The sequence below is a fragment of the Schistocerca americana genome, chromosome 9 (genome assembly GCF_021461395.2).
Source record: "Schistocerca americana isolate TAMUIC-IGC-003095 chromosome 9, iqSchAmer2.1, whole genome shotgun sequence".
NCBI classification, from domain to species: Eukaryota; Metazoa; Arthropoda; class Insecta; order Orthoptera; family Acrididae; genus Schistocerca; species Schistocerca americana.
Genome location: NC_060127.1, coordinates 187,627,394 through 187,644,882, shown reverse-complemented (window position 1 = coordinate 187,644,882; position 17,489 = coordinate 187,627,394). Strand labels below are relative to the sequence as shown.

Sequence of the window (17,489 nt, the reverse complement as noted above, 5' to 3'; positions counted from 1 at the left end):
GTTAATGGTTTAAATTAATATAAATAGTATAGCTACAAGAAAAGCTAATCTCTCACTTATAACATTGATGTCGAAGATCATAAGCTACAAGAGAAGCTAAGCTTTCACATGTAATATTGGTCTTTTTTGCATGTGTTACGCTTTAAGCCAGTAAAATTTAAATAATGACATAAATGGTCTTCTGGCCTCGAAATTCCTCTGAGTGACCGGTCCTCAAAATGTTATGCCATAAACGAGAGTTAAACACTCTGCGATTTATAAAATTCATGTCACATTCTCACATATAATGTAATTCATCTTGTGTCAAATGAAATTTAGTTTGAAAGTTACAATTTTCAAACCACCATTCGCAGTATTTTGCCTAGTCCTGTTTGAAATAGGTTCGTTTCAGCAGCTGCCAGAAAACAGGCTTTACTGCGCTTGTGCAGCTACGATAGCGTAGGAAGTTCGTAAACCATACTAACATGTATAATCTGGCTCTAAGTACACATTCGTGTGTCCAGATTCAGAATGAAGTAGATCCCCAACCTGATATTACACTTTGCATTGTGGTTTTCAGGGTGTATATTTTATCAGTGTACCAGTACTGTACTATCTCATGTTTGGTTCTTTATTATGGCAAAACACCATATGTACCAGAAGATGAAAATGTGCATTTGAAATTCAGCAAACATTTGGAACTAGCATATACTGTGGACTGAAACACTTCATTTCAAATAAATTGGCTGCCTCAGTGGAAAACAGTAATAAAAGCCAAATTTTTCTAGCAGGGTGCATACGCAGACAAGGAAAAAAAAATCTGGGATTTTTCCCGTATCTCCCGGTTTAAAATATATTTTCTCCCGGGTGAAAATACACTTTTTCCATGTTAAGTGACAGTATACTTTCCGTCGGAACTGTAAAACTTATCAATCCTTTGAACGGATATGGTTTTATACAGCAGACTAGAATTTCTCGGCACTTTAGAGAACAAAACTCAGGGGGGAAGAACATGCTTTGGAAAGATCTTTGATGTGCAGCAACATGTACGCTGCATATTTTCCTATTACTAAAGTATAAATTCGAATTCCACCAACAGGAAAAGTTAATGGTTTAAGTTAATATACATAGTGTTGTTACAAGAAAAGCAATGCTTTCACATATAATATTTTTCTCGAAGATTAATACGCTACAAGAGAAGCTAAGCTTTTACATATAATGTTGATCTGTTTAGCGCATGTTACACTTTAAGATACATCACACAAATATGATCTTTTAGGTTCGAAATTCTTCTAAAAGGCTCGTCATCGAAGAGTTGATTTTTAAATGAGAGCAAACGCTCTCCGATTTAAGAAATTCATCGTACATTCTTGCACACAGTTCATCTTGCGTAAAAGGAAATTTACTTTGAAAATAATGCTTTTCGAACCACAATGGCAATATTTTCGTGCGACCTGTTAAAAATAGATTCATTTCAGCAGGTGCCAGAGAGCGCCAGCTAAGAGGCGTCACCGCGCTTGCGCAGCTATGATGACGTAGGAAGCTCCCGCGCTTGCGCAGCTATGATGACGTAGGAAGCTCATATGTTCGTACGTGTAAAACATTGAAAGATCTTTCTTACATTATGTCAAAAAGAAACAAGACATCAGAGGATACTCCAAGAGCGTCGGAATTTCGTGAACCATATTAAAATGCATAGTTTGCCTTAAAGCGCACATTCGTATGTCCAGACTCCAAATGACAGGCCTCGATCTGATAATAAGTTTTTCAATGTGGTTTTTGGGATGTAAATTTTCTTTGAGTACCAGTACTGTTTTATCTCATGTTTGATTCTTTATTATGATTTAATTACATACATGTTAGAAGATAAAAACATGCATTTGAAATACAGCAAACAGTTGAAAGTAGCCAATAGTGTGGAATTAAACACTGTTTCAAATAAATTTACTGCCTCAGCAGGAAAGCTTAATGAAAGCCAAATTTCTTTAGCAAACTGGCAAAAATAACTTTATTGTTCTGCAAGACGATTAATGCTTGACTGTCAGAAAGGAGGACACAAAATAAAATCTGAAACTAGTAACACAATTCACAATTCAGCCTTCCATAGTTATTTGAATGTATTTTAATTCACTTGATAGCTCCCAACCACAGAAATCCGTCTTGTTTTCATTTGACGTGAGAAGAGCAGTAAACGAAGAGGAAACAGAAAAATCACTCAATGTAAACACGGGTCACGTGGAGACTACCTTCCCCCCCCACCCCCTCCCCCACTATAACAGCTACTCTGCGCATCAGTATGTTAAAAAAAAAAAAAAGAGAGAGAGAGACTTTTCAAAAATCTGTTGATTTTGTAGCGCACATCTTTCTGAAGAGTCCAATACATAAAACATATATTTTCGAGGAAATGTAAGAGATGTTATTTGGTCTTAAGTGTGCTGACGTGCAGTGCCATGCCTCTTCAAACATTCTTATACTGCACATCACTGTATTTCACTCTGTGGAACTCAAACGACTATATTTTGTAATGGATGCCATCAAACTATTTCAGGACAGAGGAAATTAATGTCCTGTAGTGCCTCTCCTGCTCCCAGTCGGCTGGTTTAATATCCTGAATACTGGATGGGATTATCTGTAACCGGGAGAACAAGAACTCTTCAGAAAATCTGGACTCTTTATTGCCTATTAGCTAATAACTTGCTCTTCTGTGTGACATAAAATTAAATAAAGGATACCTAAAACCAGTAAAGACAAGAGACAGCAAGACGGTACACATTTCTTCAATCCTTAGGTCCTAGCGATTTCTCTCTCTAATCTTGCTACAGCTTTACATGGCGTGCTTTCCCTTCCGGGAAAGAACTATTACTTCATCGAAGTTCGTCAAACGTTTTGCTACATGAAAAATTGAAATGTCATCGTCTAATACTGAAAAAGCTGTTAATACAAAGAGTACCCAAGACTGATGTGGTTTCTCGATCTGATTACGTCTATTTTGTCACTGTGTGCTGCATAAAATAAAATAGGTCTTTCTAATATTGCAGCAATTGTAACACACACCAAATAAGCGAGACTGTTTCGGCAAAAATGGTCACTTTTATAGTACGACAATATAATTCACGAAGTACCAACACAAAATACCTATTTGGCCTACTACAATCAAAAAGCTTTGTGTTAGGAAATAGTTTCACATTTCATTCATACGCTCCAGTTTCTCACGCACGAGAGCGAAAAGTAGTAGAACGAACTTTTTGTATAAATTTGGAATCGTCATATTCTTCCATAATTTGTGTGAAGTCCCTGTTTCTCCTCCTACCTCATTCTAACAAACAATCTTGTCGTCACTAGTTCTGTAACTATTCCTACAACTGTCAAAACTCATTCTCCGGTTAACTTTACTAACCTTGCCACAATCACAGGTTTAGTTATCCAGCGATTATTCTCCAGTTAGGCATTATTATGTGTTCATACAATGCGCCTTCCGCGCTAAACCCAGAATGGAACTTAGGTGGCTGCTAGCCGGGGTCTCTAACTGGCCCTTACTAGTGTAGTGATCTGGCCAAAAATTTGTCAGAATTTCACTTTCTTGGATACACCGAGAAGATAATACATAACCTTTCTTACCTGTTATTCCTGTTAATCGTTTATTTCCACTCTGGTAGTCTGAATCTATGAATTTCACTAGTAAATAACAAAGATGAACATTTGCAAACCAATCAACCACATAAACAAGCAGCAGTTGGCATTCACCAGTTTGGCTTTATTCTGATCATCTCGTATAGCCCCGCCTCGTTTTGTCTGCAGGAAAGTTCATATCTAGATGCGACGAGGATTCCCCTGGCACGCATTCAAAAATCAACTTACAATTCATTCGGGAATCAACTTAGAATGTGTTCAAAAATGTCCAAAAACCAGCAGGGGTGCGTTTGAAAATCTTACGAATAATCGATAAACCGACATGTGCTGGATTCTAGGTGCTTTGTAAAAGAAGGTTTTTTTCCTCAAGAATATGAATTTGCTGCTACTGCTGCTTACACAGCCAACAGCCACATTTCCATAGCCAGAAGTGGGAGAAGGTATTACACATACGCGACTCAACTGTGCATGTGCATGAGCCCGCTCATAACTGCTTAAACGTATCTAATGTAAACAGTTGTGACGTCACGCTCATCGGAGGCAATTTGTTGTTATGAAGCATTGCATAGTCTTTCTAAAGCCTTTGACACATTTTGCTTTTGGCAGATGCTTGTACTTGCACTGTGTTGTTTTATATGGCACATTTCCTTTGCAATTTAAGTTTTATTTTCATTTTTTTCTCTCGTTCGTGTTTTAATGTGTGCAGTATTATTCTGCAGTAGTGGGTACAGTAATATCCTTTGTTAGAGAATCGGTTCTTACCTGTCAAAACCCCAAAAATTTAACTGAAAACTACAACGAAAAATTCCCGGGTTTTTCCCGGTTTTCTCCTGGATGAAAAAATTCTCAGGTTTTCCCCAGATCTCCCGGGTCGTATACACCATGTCTACTAAACAGACAAAAATAACTTCATTGTTCTGCAAGGCAATTATTGCTTTGACTACCAAAAACATGGAACTGAAATAAAATTAGAAAACTGAAGCCTTCCATAATTATGTGAATGTATTTTAATTCACTTGATAGCTCCCACCCACAGAAATCAGTTTTGTTTTCATTTGACAGAGGAGCTGTACACGAAGAGGAAGCGGCAAACTCACATAACAAACATGTGTCACGTGGAGACTGCCCACCTCCCCAGTACAACCCAGAGTGCTCTGTGCATGTGTGTTTCTGTCAGCTTGGGCACACCAGGAAAAAATTTTCCAGTTATAATCTGGCTTCAAGTAGCCAGCGAAGCAGAAGAACCATAGACTTCGTACGGAGGCCCTCGACACATTTTGTTGTTGGCACATGCTTGTGTGTGCATCGTGTTTTGCTGTTGTAAATGGCGCATTTCCTTTGCAACTAAAGTCTTATTTTGATATTTTTCTCTCGTTTATGTTTTATTGTTGTTGTTGCTGTTGTCTTCAGTCCTGCGACTGGTTTGATGCAACTCTCTATGCTACTCTATCCTGTGCAAGCTTCCTCATCTCCCAGTCTTACTGCAACCTACATCCTTCTGAATCTGCTTAGTGTATTCAACTCTTGGTCTCCCTCCACAATTTTTACCCTCCATGCCGCCTTCCAATGCTAAATTTATGATCCCCTCACAACATGTCCTACCAACCGGTCCCTTCTTCTTGTCAAGTTGTGCTTACTTTGGTGTGACAGGTACTAACTTTTCTACCTTGTTACAGTAAGACCTCGGATACACTCATAATGTGGCCACATACTAGAACTAAATGTGGTATAACCTAGAAACGTGTAAGCCAGGCTATTCTGGTGTGATGCGTCATGCCCTGGTCCTATCTCCCACTATTCACCTTCCTGAAAGCGCACCTCCAATTGGAAGAGGTGTTTCTCCTCTTCGTTCTCAGGAGAAGGCTTCTCTGGAACAGCAACGTCGTGGGAAAATCTGCACTTATTTTGAAATCTGCAGAAGCCTTTTTGAAAATAGCTGTAACACAAATCAGAACAATTAATAAATAACGGTGTCCCCTAAATATCCATACTGTAATGTACTAAAGTTCTGAATGGTTTTTGGGAAATAAAAATATAATATTAGTTAATAAACTCCATGTAACTGACACAGTTTGAAAGATATCCTGAGTTGATAAAAAGAAGTCTGACCAAAACTCTTGGAATTTTGTGACTTATGAATATTTCTGTAACCAAAATACTGTTTATTAGCATTAGGGAAAGTGTGTTTCTCTTAGTTACTTACTCTAACCAATTTTTTTGGGAGAGTATAAGGAATGAGCGAGTCCTGCAGCTAGAAGGTAATTTAATCTTTAAGAATGCTACTGGACACGATGGATAGTCAGGAAGAACATTTTTTAATCACTTTAGACTAGGGATGACATGGTGGTAATTTTATCTGAAACAAAGCTGTGGACATAGACTGCTTAGTGGTTTGTTGAAGCAGAAGTCAGAGTCAAAGATGGTGTGTGATTTTCATTTCTGAACAACAGCACAGAGTAAAATGATCAGTTTATTAATATACACAACAAAATTAATTTTGTCATTAATCACTGATGTAATTGGTAATTACAATATGTAACAGAAATATTCATTTTGAAAACTATAGAAATACAAATAGAAAAACTCTGTCAAATAAATTAGATCAAACGAAGAGATTCCAAAACAGCTAAGTTGATTTTCATAAATTTTCTCTAACTTTATAGCTTTGCTTGCTTTTATCCTGTTTCTAAGAAGTTTTATATTATCTCTACTCCACTAAAATAACCCTTGGCACTGAATCCAGCACAGGAGACAAATATAGCCACACTATGATACTGAGTATTTGGAACTTCTTGTTTATTTTCGGCCAAGAGAATGGATGTCGTGCACTAAAATAATGACCACTTTTTAAGACTCAGGACTTAATGTCTCTTAAGGCTTGTAGAATTTCTTGTTCACTTTACTACTTTTTGATGATTATTAGGAAGTTTAAGGACATGATTGGACAAAACTCAGGTGTGATTAACCTTCACTTCATTCATATTTACAGTTTTCAATTTAATATCACACGTCAATAAGCTACAAAGGATATTATTGACAAATAGCATAACAAGTAAATGTATTATGTACATAATACCTTTTATATGTGTGTTCTCATGTTGCTGCATGGTGAGTAGATTTTTTATCTATCCAGTTACTATATGTTTTCAAAAACTGATTGTTTTCATTGATATAACAATGAAATAAGTTGTTCTGAGCAGAACTTCAAATATTTATTGAAAGACTGTATTACGATTACCAAACACCAACTGATTAACAACATGAAGACTGAATGCCAAACACTGACTGTAGAAGTTCACAAATTAACATAATAGGCATAAAAAGTAAAACATACAAAGACACGATAATAGGTAAAAAGGGAACAATGTCAGCAAAAATATCAAGAAGTTCTTGACCAATTTACTTCAAATTTTTACATGGTGCTCTAAAATACATTTGACCAGGCATAGAGAGTGTGTGTGTGTGTGTGTGTGTGTGTGTGTGTGTGTGTGTGTGTGTGGGCGCGCGAGCGAGTGGTGGGGAGGGGGGGTGGGGGGGAGGGAAGCGTGCGCGTATTATTTTAAATTTACATGGTATATAAACATATATAAGTAATATATAAATAAAAATCATTGTTAGCAAAACACTTATTCTACTTATACTCCCTGGACGGTTGTAGGCTATATATTTTTTTAATACTTATGGTTCTCTCAAGTCCCATACTGTTACATTCTATCCTGGATTTTCCATTTGTAATTTGAATATTTCATAAATTAACATCTTTTTCTAGAAACTGTATAATTTTTGGAACCATAAAAATTGGAGCTACAAAACTATAACGCTGTAATTCTGAGAGGATCACATTTTAAGATTCGAACATTCTATAACACAGTAATCTATATAGAATACTTTTTAAAATGCTAAGTTTGCAGAAAAAGTTGGATGTTCCTTGCAAAGTGAATAATCAGGGCTTCCCGATTAAGGTATTTCCATGCTAAGACAAGTGGGATCAAGTTTTGAAGATCACATTGTTGTAGTGAGTTGTATATTTAGAATATTTCATTAAAGACAATGTTTCTACAGGAACTATTACACTAATGTCATCTGCAGTCTGTGGAGTATACTGTGTATAATGAAGTTCAGTAAAATCTAGTATGGATAAGAAATTAGCAATTTTAAGTACTCATGATATATGCATTATTTATCACAGAAAACAGAAAGGAAAATAAAATAATTTAAGGGGTGAAATTGTAATAAGTGGAGTTAATCCAGTTTGCTGTGTCTCAAGCTGCATCTGATAAATGCAGATTGCCACATACATGGAGTAATTGAGCAGCACATGAAAGAATGCACTTGAAGGCTGATTTTATAGACTGATGAAACCTCTAGACATACAGACAGGGGGAGGAGGGAAAAAGTTTTTATTTTATGGCCAAATTCACTGTTATTTTTTACCAATTTCAGTGTTTTTCGCCAATCTTTGTGCTATTTCTTGCCTAATTCAGGGATTTTTGTTGTCAATTTCATTTTTTGTCAACATCCTGTCTACATTGTGGTCATTAGGGATGGAGCACTAGCTCTTGTTATGAAAGGATGGGGAAAGAAATCTGCCATGTCCTTTCAAAGAAAGCACCCCAGCATTTGCCTCAAGCGATTTACAGAGATCACAGAAATCCCAAATCTGCCTGGCCGGACAGGTATTTGAACTGCCTAGCTGGGCAGGTATTTGAACTAATGACCTCCCAAACGCAAGTCCAACATGTTAACCTCTGTGCCACCTCATTCAGTACAAGAATAGGTGACAGAATTTCAGAAGTGCTGATTTTAATGCAAGAGTGTGATTCAGAAGAGCTTACAGGAGTAATGAATTAACTGCAAGAGGGATGAAGTGCAGTCATTTAATTTTTCTCAAGGCGAGCAAATGTGGTAGGAGCTGCAAAAAGGAAATTTTTATAAGTAAATGGTGCAGAGGTGACATGGGTTCAACAACATAATGTTTTCTTTGTTAACCATGCAACATTATGACATGAGGCATACCATCTTGATTACATGGGACACCTGCAGTGGATGTTCCTCAATTACTTCAAACAATTCTTTTGAAATCCTTTCTTATGATCCCAAACCAGTTTTCTCACATGACCCCAGCATGGCAGGTTTCGCAAGCTCAATTGTATTGACCACCTAATACAGTGGTTTTCAGAATCCACATGAAGATTTGCATACACAGAAGGTGCAAGGTTTGTTCCACATGCTCTGACAAAGGTTCAAAACAAAAGGACAGTCAAGTTGAGTCGAGTCTCATCAAGAATAGCAACTTGTGAGTATCCATACATTAAATTTTTATGAAAAATTATTGCTGGTGATGAGATTTGTTACAGCTCTGAAACAAAAATTCTTATTTCTGAATGGGTCAGGGAAACTTCACAGGACTGAAATGACAATAGGAAGAACTTTGGTGCTGTGACAATGTCCTGTTTGGCAATGCAATAGGAAACCATATATCATCTGACCCCGAAAAATTTATTTCCAAGAGGGAAGGGTCAGAGGCATAAAACCAGTTGCAAGCGACTGCTCCACTTGTCATCCACGGACGCAAGAGAGAGAGAGAGAGAGAGAGAGAGAGAGAGAGAGAGAGAGAGACATGAGGTATATACAGATATGACATCTTTACAATTAAAGCATTAAGATTTATTTCAATCACCTGCAAGGTTTCGCTGATGAATTCTTGCTCCTTCTGCTTCCACCTCCATGGGTTGTGTTGGAGTTCCCTCCACCTTCATCTTCATCAGAAGGTGGCTTTTTCTTGGCATAGAGCTGCATTTGCACAAAAATGTTGTTTAACACACTGAAATAATTATAAATGACTCAAAGCTTACCTTCTTTACTCAACCAATAACATAAAAATAGTATTACAAAGCCTTCTCAACAAACACCAATAATTCACAGAGACCGGTTGGTATGCAGTACAATACACAACATTTTATTTATTTATGTACTAGGAGAGGGAACAGCACTGAAGGCCTCTACAAATGCAAGCAATGTCTGCTAACATGACAGTTACACAAAGCTTTGGTAGGCTTGCAATCAAACAGATGGGATTAGCAGCATTTCTACGATCAATGAGAAAGTGCAATGTAAAGGGGAATAGCACAATGACTGCTGGCAGCAACTCTGATGAATTATTGAGACAGGCAAGGCTTGCTCGGTGAAACCTGTCAGTGCAGCAGTAATCCCCGGTTACTGTTTTGTGTGGGCAAGGGGATTACTTCACCAATGGGTTTCAGTGTTGTGGTCGAGTACATGACTAGAAATGGTACACTGACATAACATAACATTAACATAAGGTTGCTACCTTGCATAAATAGCTAACAATTTTGTAGCAGTTTCATTTTTAGCCCGCAGTTCCACTAGGACACAGGGGTTATGCCAGGGGAGGAGACTGGCATGGAGCCGCCAGTACCAGTCACAAGTTTGAGTCTCTGTCATGGTACTTGTTTCGTGCACTGAATCCGCCCTCTGACTTGGTGCCACGGCGCAGTAGACCTTCCCGGTTCACTCCTGTCCTGGGGCAGCCCGTGGATGGCAGCAGCCTTCATGGGAAGTATAAGGGCACTATGTGACGATGTTCCAGAGGAGTTAGTGGATTGTTCAGTGGGGTAGTCATAAGCAACTTGATATCTTAAGATGAAATCTAGCATGTCCAGTTTATGAGTTAACTTTTTCACTGCTACAAATGTGCTCTCTGCATTCCGTGCTGAGTATCACTTTGTTATGGCTGTACTACTTGTCAAATGCTGCTATCCGTGCTGAGACCCGGCACTCCGGTTGTAATGAAGTACTTACCATCCAATTTTAAAGAACTGTTACGTGAAAACAATTGATTTCTGCACATCTTACAATCCGATATCTTTACTCAATAAATAACTGAATTTCTTTTTGTTACACATCAGTTTCTGCATTGCACAAAATTAAGTAAAACACAGCACAAAATTTTAAAGAGTTGGTAGCAGTAAAAAAGCATTGCTTAAACATTCCATATGGTTGTTTTTAGCTCACATGCTGCAGTGTATGAATTGCAAAATTTTATTTAAAACTGAGATCAAAACCAGATCTATTTTTGTTCTGAAGTTACTGATTTTTATATCCAAAGAATGAGCAAGCAGTGCGCCCATCCCCACCCCTGCACATCATGAATCATGTGGTCATAACAATCTTGACATTTTATAAACAGTTCACAATATCAACATGACAGCACACAAAGAGGTACATATGTTGTAATTTAAATAGTCAAAACTTTTTTTATTGACAGAGAAATGGAAGTAAATCATGCCCAGCAGTGAGATGTCAATGGAACAGAAAGCGTGAACACATCAACAGTGCTTCAGGAAGACCCAGGAGCTGCATTTAAACATGTTCTCACTTGGGAGTGGTGGAGCATGACAAGTTAACTCAACTACAGCAGTTAAAGGGTTTAATGTGGATTCTAGACTTTGTGGACTGGGCTGTTGGACATTCACATATTAGAACCTTGGGTTGTAAATGTGACGTACTGTTGCAGACATGTCTTAGGAGAGACCTGAGGGACCAAGTCTTTCCCGTGGAGAGGGGGTTAGTGTGTTGCTGCTACAATTTTAAGGGTAAATCTTTGAGAAGATGCAAGGGCGGGGAATAATGCAGTAGCCAGTGGTAGCTGGTAAGCATGGGTGTTGTCATTTTGGCCAAAACAACAGCGACAATGAATTGTTGAGAGACAGGCTAGGATCGCTCAGTGAAACCTGCCAGCACAGTGGTAATAAATAGTTCTTACAGTGTGAGCAAGGGATAACTCCACCAGTGTGCTTTAGTGGCACTGCCAAGTACGTGACTAGAAGCGGCACACCGGCATAATATGTGCACTGCTACCTTGTATAAATAGCTGTCAGTTTTGTAACACTTTCATTCTCAGCCCAGCAGTTTCACTGGGACACAGGGTTTACCCTAGTTGAGGGGAGAGCACACAGCCGCCAGCAGCAGTTATTAGTTCGAATTTCCATTACAATACCTATTTCCTGCACTAAGTCCACCCTTTGGACTTAATGTCACAGCACATTGTACCTTCCTGGCTCACTCCAGCTGCATCTGAACTTTTGCCCTGGGGGGAGCGGGTCGCAGCATGTGCAAGGCAGCAGTCTTTTGACATTGCATGGGCGTGTCTCCTCGGTGCGCGCATCGCCCGTTTGGATGCAGTCATTCACTGTGGAGTTGACTATCTCAGCAAGAATCTTGTTTCCCTTCACGTGCCGTTGAGGCTGGTGTTTCTGGCGCACCCAACAGGGCCGCTTGCCAGGCAATGAACGTAGATATCAGCAAAGCAGAGCACCTTATTGCACCCCTACTAGTCAGTCGGTAACTGCCACCTGGCTGGCCATCAGCCCTCTTCCTTTGGAGTGGGTTGTGTAGCTGCCTCCCCCATTGATGAAGTGTTTATGTACAATTGGAAAACAATGTACTGGTCCAACATCCTGATAAATAGCCTCCCCTCTAACCACAGTGCATAAACACTATAAGACTGGACACACACTATCGGACTATTGAAAGAATATCATCCACAGAATCCCAAAGATAAGAAGGTCAGGCAAATGCAAGAACTACTGCATGACAGCTTTACAGCTCATGCATCCACAATACAGAAGACTGCGGGAGGGGGGGCGGGGTGGGGGGGGGGGACGGGACGGGACGGGGATATGTTAGGTGCCAATCAGTGAAACCTTGGAACCTTGGTAACGTTAAAGCACCAAAAAGGCAGTTGTGCATTATGCCTGATAATGGAAGTGATACCTAAGAAAACTCAAGCCAGTTTACAGTATCGAAAACTGTAGCAAAGGAATTTGAAAATGTTAAGTGGTGCAGTATGTTTGAAACCCTAACACCATAGGGAAAGATATGTCATACAGTATGTACAATAAACAAAGGGGGAAAACAACAAGTGAAGATCAAGAGAGATTTGCTCGCATTAGAAGGGTGTACGGCCAGGATGCAGCCTTCCTCCTTCACAGTACATTTATTCCTCCATGAACATTGTTGTACATAATCTATTCCATTACAAAAGCAGCAATGATGTATATAACTACAATACCAGGATAAAAAAAGAAATTCATTACTTCACATAAAGGTGTGTGTGTGTGTGTGTGTGTGTGTGTGTGTGTGTGTGTATTTTTCCTTTTTTTTCTATTTCTTTTCTTCCAAAGAAGGCTTTGACTGAAAGCTAAATGTGTAACAATTTTTTCGTTGTGAGTGTCTGCAACTCCATGCATCATCTTTACAGTGATTAGCAATTTATTCTTTTCCTAATATTGTGATAATACAATGTGGACCTTCCACTATAAGATTTTATACACATACATCACTCGAGTTTGCAGCACCTGTAGACTAAAAGTCAAGTAAATTGTTTTGAGGAAACACAAAAAGTACTTCAGTCTGAAAGGGTGCAGGTTGAACACACAAAGAATGTAAATCTAGGAACCTTTGATATAACAGTTGTAAAGTGTTGTAGCTGTGTTGCGACTTAACGGTCTACAGAAAGGATACGCTAAATACAGTTGGTGGTGAGATGTTTGTTGCTGTTAGAAGTAGTTCATCTTGTAGCAAAATTGAAGTAGATAGTTCCTTTGAGCCATTATGGATAGAGGTCATTCTTGGCAACCTGACTGGAATAATTATTGCATTCTTTTACTGACCTCCCAATTCAGATGATACAATTGCTAAAAGGTACAAAGAAAACTTTGGTCTAATTTCAAACATGTACATGACTCATACAATTAAGAGTTGGTGGTGACTTCGATTTACCCTTGATACTGAGCAATTACCGTATTTACTCGAATCTAAGCCGCACTTTTTTTCCTGTTTTTGTAATTCAAAAAACCACCTGCGGCTTAGAATCGAGTGCAAAGTAAGCGGAAGTTATAAAAATGTTGTAGGTGCCGCCACAACTAACGTCTGCCGTCGAATATATGTAGCGCTAGACAGGAATGCTTTGCAGCCACAAAGAGAAATACTGTCGCCAAAACTTCTGCGTCAGTAAATAAATTAAAAGAAAAGGTAGAAGAATGTAAACATTATGCCATGTATTCTTTCGTGTTTGCTGCTATCTCATTTAAATCCTGTCTGCCTAATAAACTACGAAACTAGTGTGAGACAACATCAAACGCGGAAGAATATACATATTCACGTCGTGCTTATATTTGTATTATTCTTATGCTGAATAGTGATACAGTCCGAAATGAAGCACGGCAACTGACTACATTTTTAAATCTAACATGACCCTCATTTCTGTGCTGAATGTAATGTACTAAAGAGGCGTCTGCAAAGATTTTCAAACGTAGAAAAATTTTCGCTAAACTCTCGATCAGAACATCATCTATCATATGTAGTCTATTATTTGGTTCTTGTTGATCATTATCAAAGAAAGCAGCAATGTAAGTAACAACAAATAGCAGTCTGTTGCCATTGTTTAACTTATGAAACAATTCCTCTGGGTTATTTTATTTTATTTTTTTTAAAAAAAAAAAAAAAGCCGCGGTAGCGCGTACAAAAAAAGCAAGCAGCCATGCGGCGAGCGGCAACAGGTCGTAAACACTCATCATTAGAATGTGACGAACAATGCATGACACAGAACAATAATGCATTTTTAGCTTAAGAGTGAGGTAAACATCTATAAAAAAGAGAACAGCACTTATCAGATCAAAGCAAAATACGCAATCGATTCAAACCAGACGAAGCATGTAAAAAAGGAAGGGTATCTGTATAAATACCTGACACATAGCAATGGCTACTTGGTAAAGCCTAACTATTAAGCTTACGACTCGAACCTAACTACTGTAGCTGTATCTTCATCCATTCGATCTCATTGTGTCTCATGTTACAATGGACCAACTTTGTTTCGATTTGGAGGGGCCGTCTAAAACTTTTCTCTCCCCTTGAATTTTGAGTCTCAAATTTCAGGTGTGGCTTAGATTCGGGAAATTTTTTTTTCCTTGATTTCGAATCTAATTTTTCGGGTGCGGCTTCGATTCAAGTGCGGCTTAGATTCGAGTAAATACGGTAGTTCATGAGCCCACTCTAATAGTAAACAGATGGCAAAAACACACTTGACCTCTTAGCAACAAATAATCCGGAGCTAATAATGAACATCAAAATGGATAAGTGGACATATGGCTTTCATAGGTAGACTGAACACCATAGCTTCCAAATCCTTCAAAAAGTAACGAAAAATAATATCTATTCAAAGAAGCAGATCAAAATCCACTTGATTGAGAGTCAGTCTCCACTCCCTCCAAATTAACAATGTGAGTGTAGACCAGATGTGGCTAGAATTAAAACAAATGGTATTGACAGCAACTGAGAGGTTTTAAAATTGACAAATGATGGAGCTGATCCCCCATGGTTCACAAAACTGGTAAGAACACTATTGCAGAAACAACAAAAAAAGGACGCCATGTTTAAACAAATCCAAAATCGCCAAGATTGACTGTCTTTTACAGAAGCTCTAAATTCAGCACCGACTTCAATGCAAGATGCTAATAATAGTTTCCACAATGAAACTTGGTCTCAAAACCTTGCAGAAAATCAAAAGATATTCTGATCGTATGTCAAGTATGCTAGCGGCAAGACACAATAACGCCTTCTCTGTGGGATAGCACTGGAAATACTATCGATGACAGTGTTGTTAAAGCAGTGTTAGTAACCTCAGCTTCCAAAACTTTTGCACCATAGATGATGAAGTAAATATTCCAGAATTTGAATTAAGAACACTCCCAACACGAGTAACTACAAAGTAGATATCCTCAGAGTAATGAATCAATTTAAATCACTTGACAAAAGCAAGTATACCAATAACGTTCCTTTCACAGAATGGTGATCCACTAGGTGCATACTTAACAATCATATACAATCTCTTGCTCAACAAAAGATCCATATCCAAAGACTGGAATGTTGCAAGGGTCACATCAATATTCAAGAAAGGTAATAGAAGTAATCCCCCATGTGGAGTAGCTAGTTTTCAATTGCATGCCTCCCCAAGTGGCAGATAAGGGATTGTTCACCAGATATGGTGGACACTGAGGAAATAAAATACCCAGATGGACCAAAACTAGCAAACTGCTGCCTCTTGCAGCTGGGAGTTGGGTCACCAAAGTATTGGGGGGGGGGGGGGGGGGGGGTTCCCGTCCTTAAGTAGAGGTTAGACGTAGGATTGACAGCCCATTCAGTAAAAAGCATCTGCTACAAAACTTCAACAAAGAAAAGCCGGATGAATAAAGAATGACAGACATGGCATGAACAAAACTTTGGAGAAGGCAATCAAACAACAGAGACAAGAAAAGTAAGAAAAAAAAATAAAAACAATATAAAGCATAAATTGGATTTGGTCATCGGTACTTGGAATGTGGAATCACTACACCACACAGGAGCTCTGAAAGTGATGCTAGACCATATAATGAACCTGAAGCAGAGCATCACAGCATTACAATAAGTAAGATGGACCAGGAGTGGAATCCTAAAAAAGAAAGAAGCAAACCTATTTTATACCTGTATCAAAAGGAAACATGAGTTCGGGATAGGATTTGTGGTGTGGTCATCAAATAAATCACTTAGTAATTGCATTCAACCCCATAAACCCAAGACTATGATGATGAGGTCCCACACTCCTTGACAAAGCATAGGGGGTGATGCGGGGGACCCGCACCGCCGTACTTGGTTCAAATGGCTCTGAGCACTATGGGACTCAACTGCTGTGGTCATCAGTCCCCTAGAACTTAGAACTACTGAAACCTGATGAAGCAACCGTTGGTTGTGAAAGCTAGAATTTTGTGTGTATGATTGTGTTTGTTTGTGTATCTATCGACCTGCCAGCGCTTTCGTATAGTAAGTCACATCATCTTTGTTTTTAGATATATTTTTTCTGTGTGGAATGTTTAGAGGGAAACATTCCACGTGGGAAAAATACATCTAAAAACAAAGATGATGTAACTTACCAAACGAAAGTGCTGGCATGTTGATAGACACACAAACAAACACAAACATACACACAAAATTCAGCTTTCGCAACCAACGGTTGCTTCATCAGGAAAGAGGGAAGGAGAGGGAAAGACGAAAGGATGTGGGTTTTAAGGGAGAGGGTAAGGAGTCATTCCAATCCCAGGAGCAGAAAGACTTACCTTAGGGGGGGGGGGGGGGGGGGACAGGTATATATATATATATATATATATATATATATATATATATATATATATAGACACACACACACACACACACACACACACACACACACACACACATCCATCCGCACGTACACAGACACAAGCAGACATTTGTAAAGGCAAAGAGTAGTACGGCAAGGTGATGCGCTGGCATGCCTCCTATTCAACACCGCCTTGGAGAAGGTGGTGAGAGAAGCAAATATCTTGCATATGGGAATGAATTTTCATAGATCTGTGCAGATACTGGCCTATGCAGATGACATCGACATAGTAGCATGAACTTGACAGCAATGGAAGAGGTATTCACTGCACTTCAAAAGACAGCAAGAAAATAGGACTAAATATTAATGAACAGAAAACAAAATACCTAGCTGCTGGGAAAGCGCGTGGGGAAAACATGCCAGCCAAAATAATGATGTGTAGTTATACCTTTATACATTTCAAATACCTCAGTTTGATTGTAACCATCCTAAATGATATCTCATATGAAATAAAGCAAAGACTAACTGCACCCAGTAAAGCTTATTTTGCTGTAACCCTTCGACTGCTTTGAGGCGCACCATCTGCTTGGCGCACTGAGGCACCGCAGCCTGCAGCGTAATCCAGCTACCTGTGCAGCATGCCTATCCCTCGGAGCCGCCGCCGGGACCAGATCAGCCCGCGCTG

General features: G+C 38.9%; 1 protein-coding gene across 1 annotated transcript in view; it reads right to left on the bottom strand.

The window, feature by feature from the left end:
• The window catches only part of LOC124551227 (putative ATP-dependent RNA helicase DHX57), a 239,536-nt gene that overhangs the window by 192,092 nt on the left and 29,955 nt on the right, over positions 1-17,489 (bottom strand). The window contains exons 5-6 of the mRNA XM_047126220.1: positions 9,290-9,402; positions 5,412-5,545 (exon numbers count right to left, since the gene is read on the bottom strand). Coding sequence (XP_046982176.1) covers positions 5,412-5,545; positions 9,290-9,402 — 247 coding nt within the window. The remainder of the gene's footprint in view (positions 1-5,411; positions 5,546-9,289; positions 9,403-17,489) is intronic.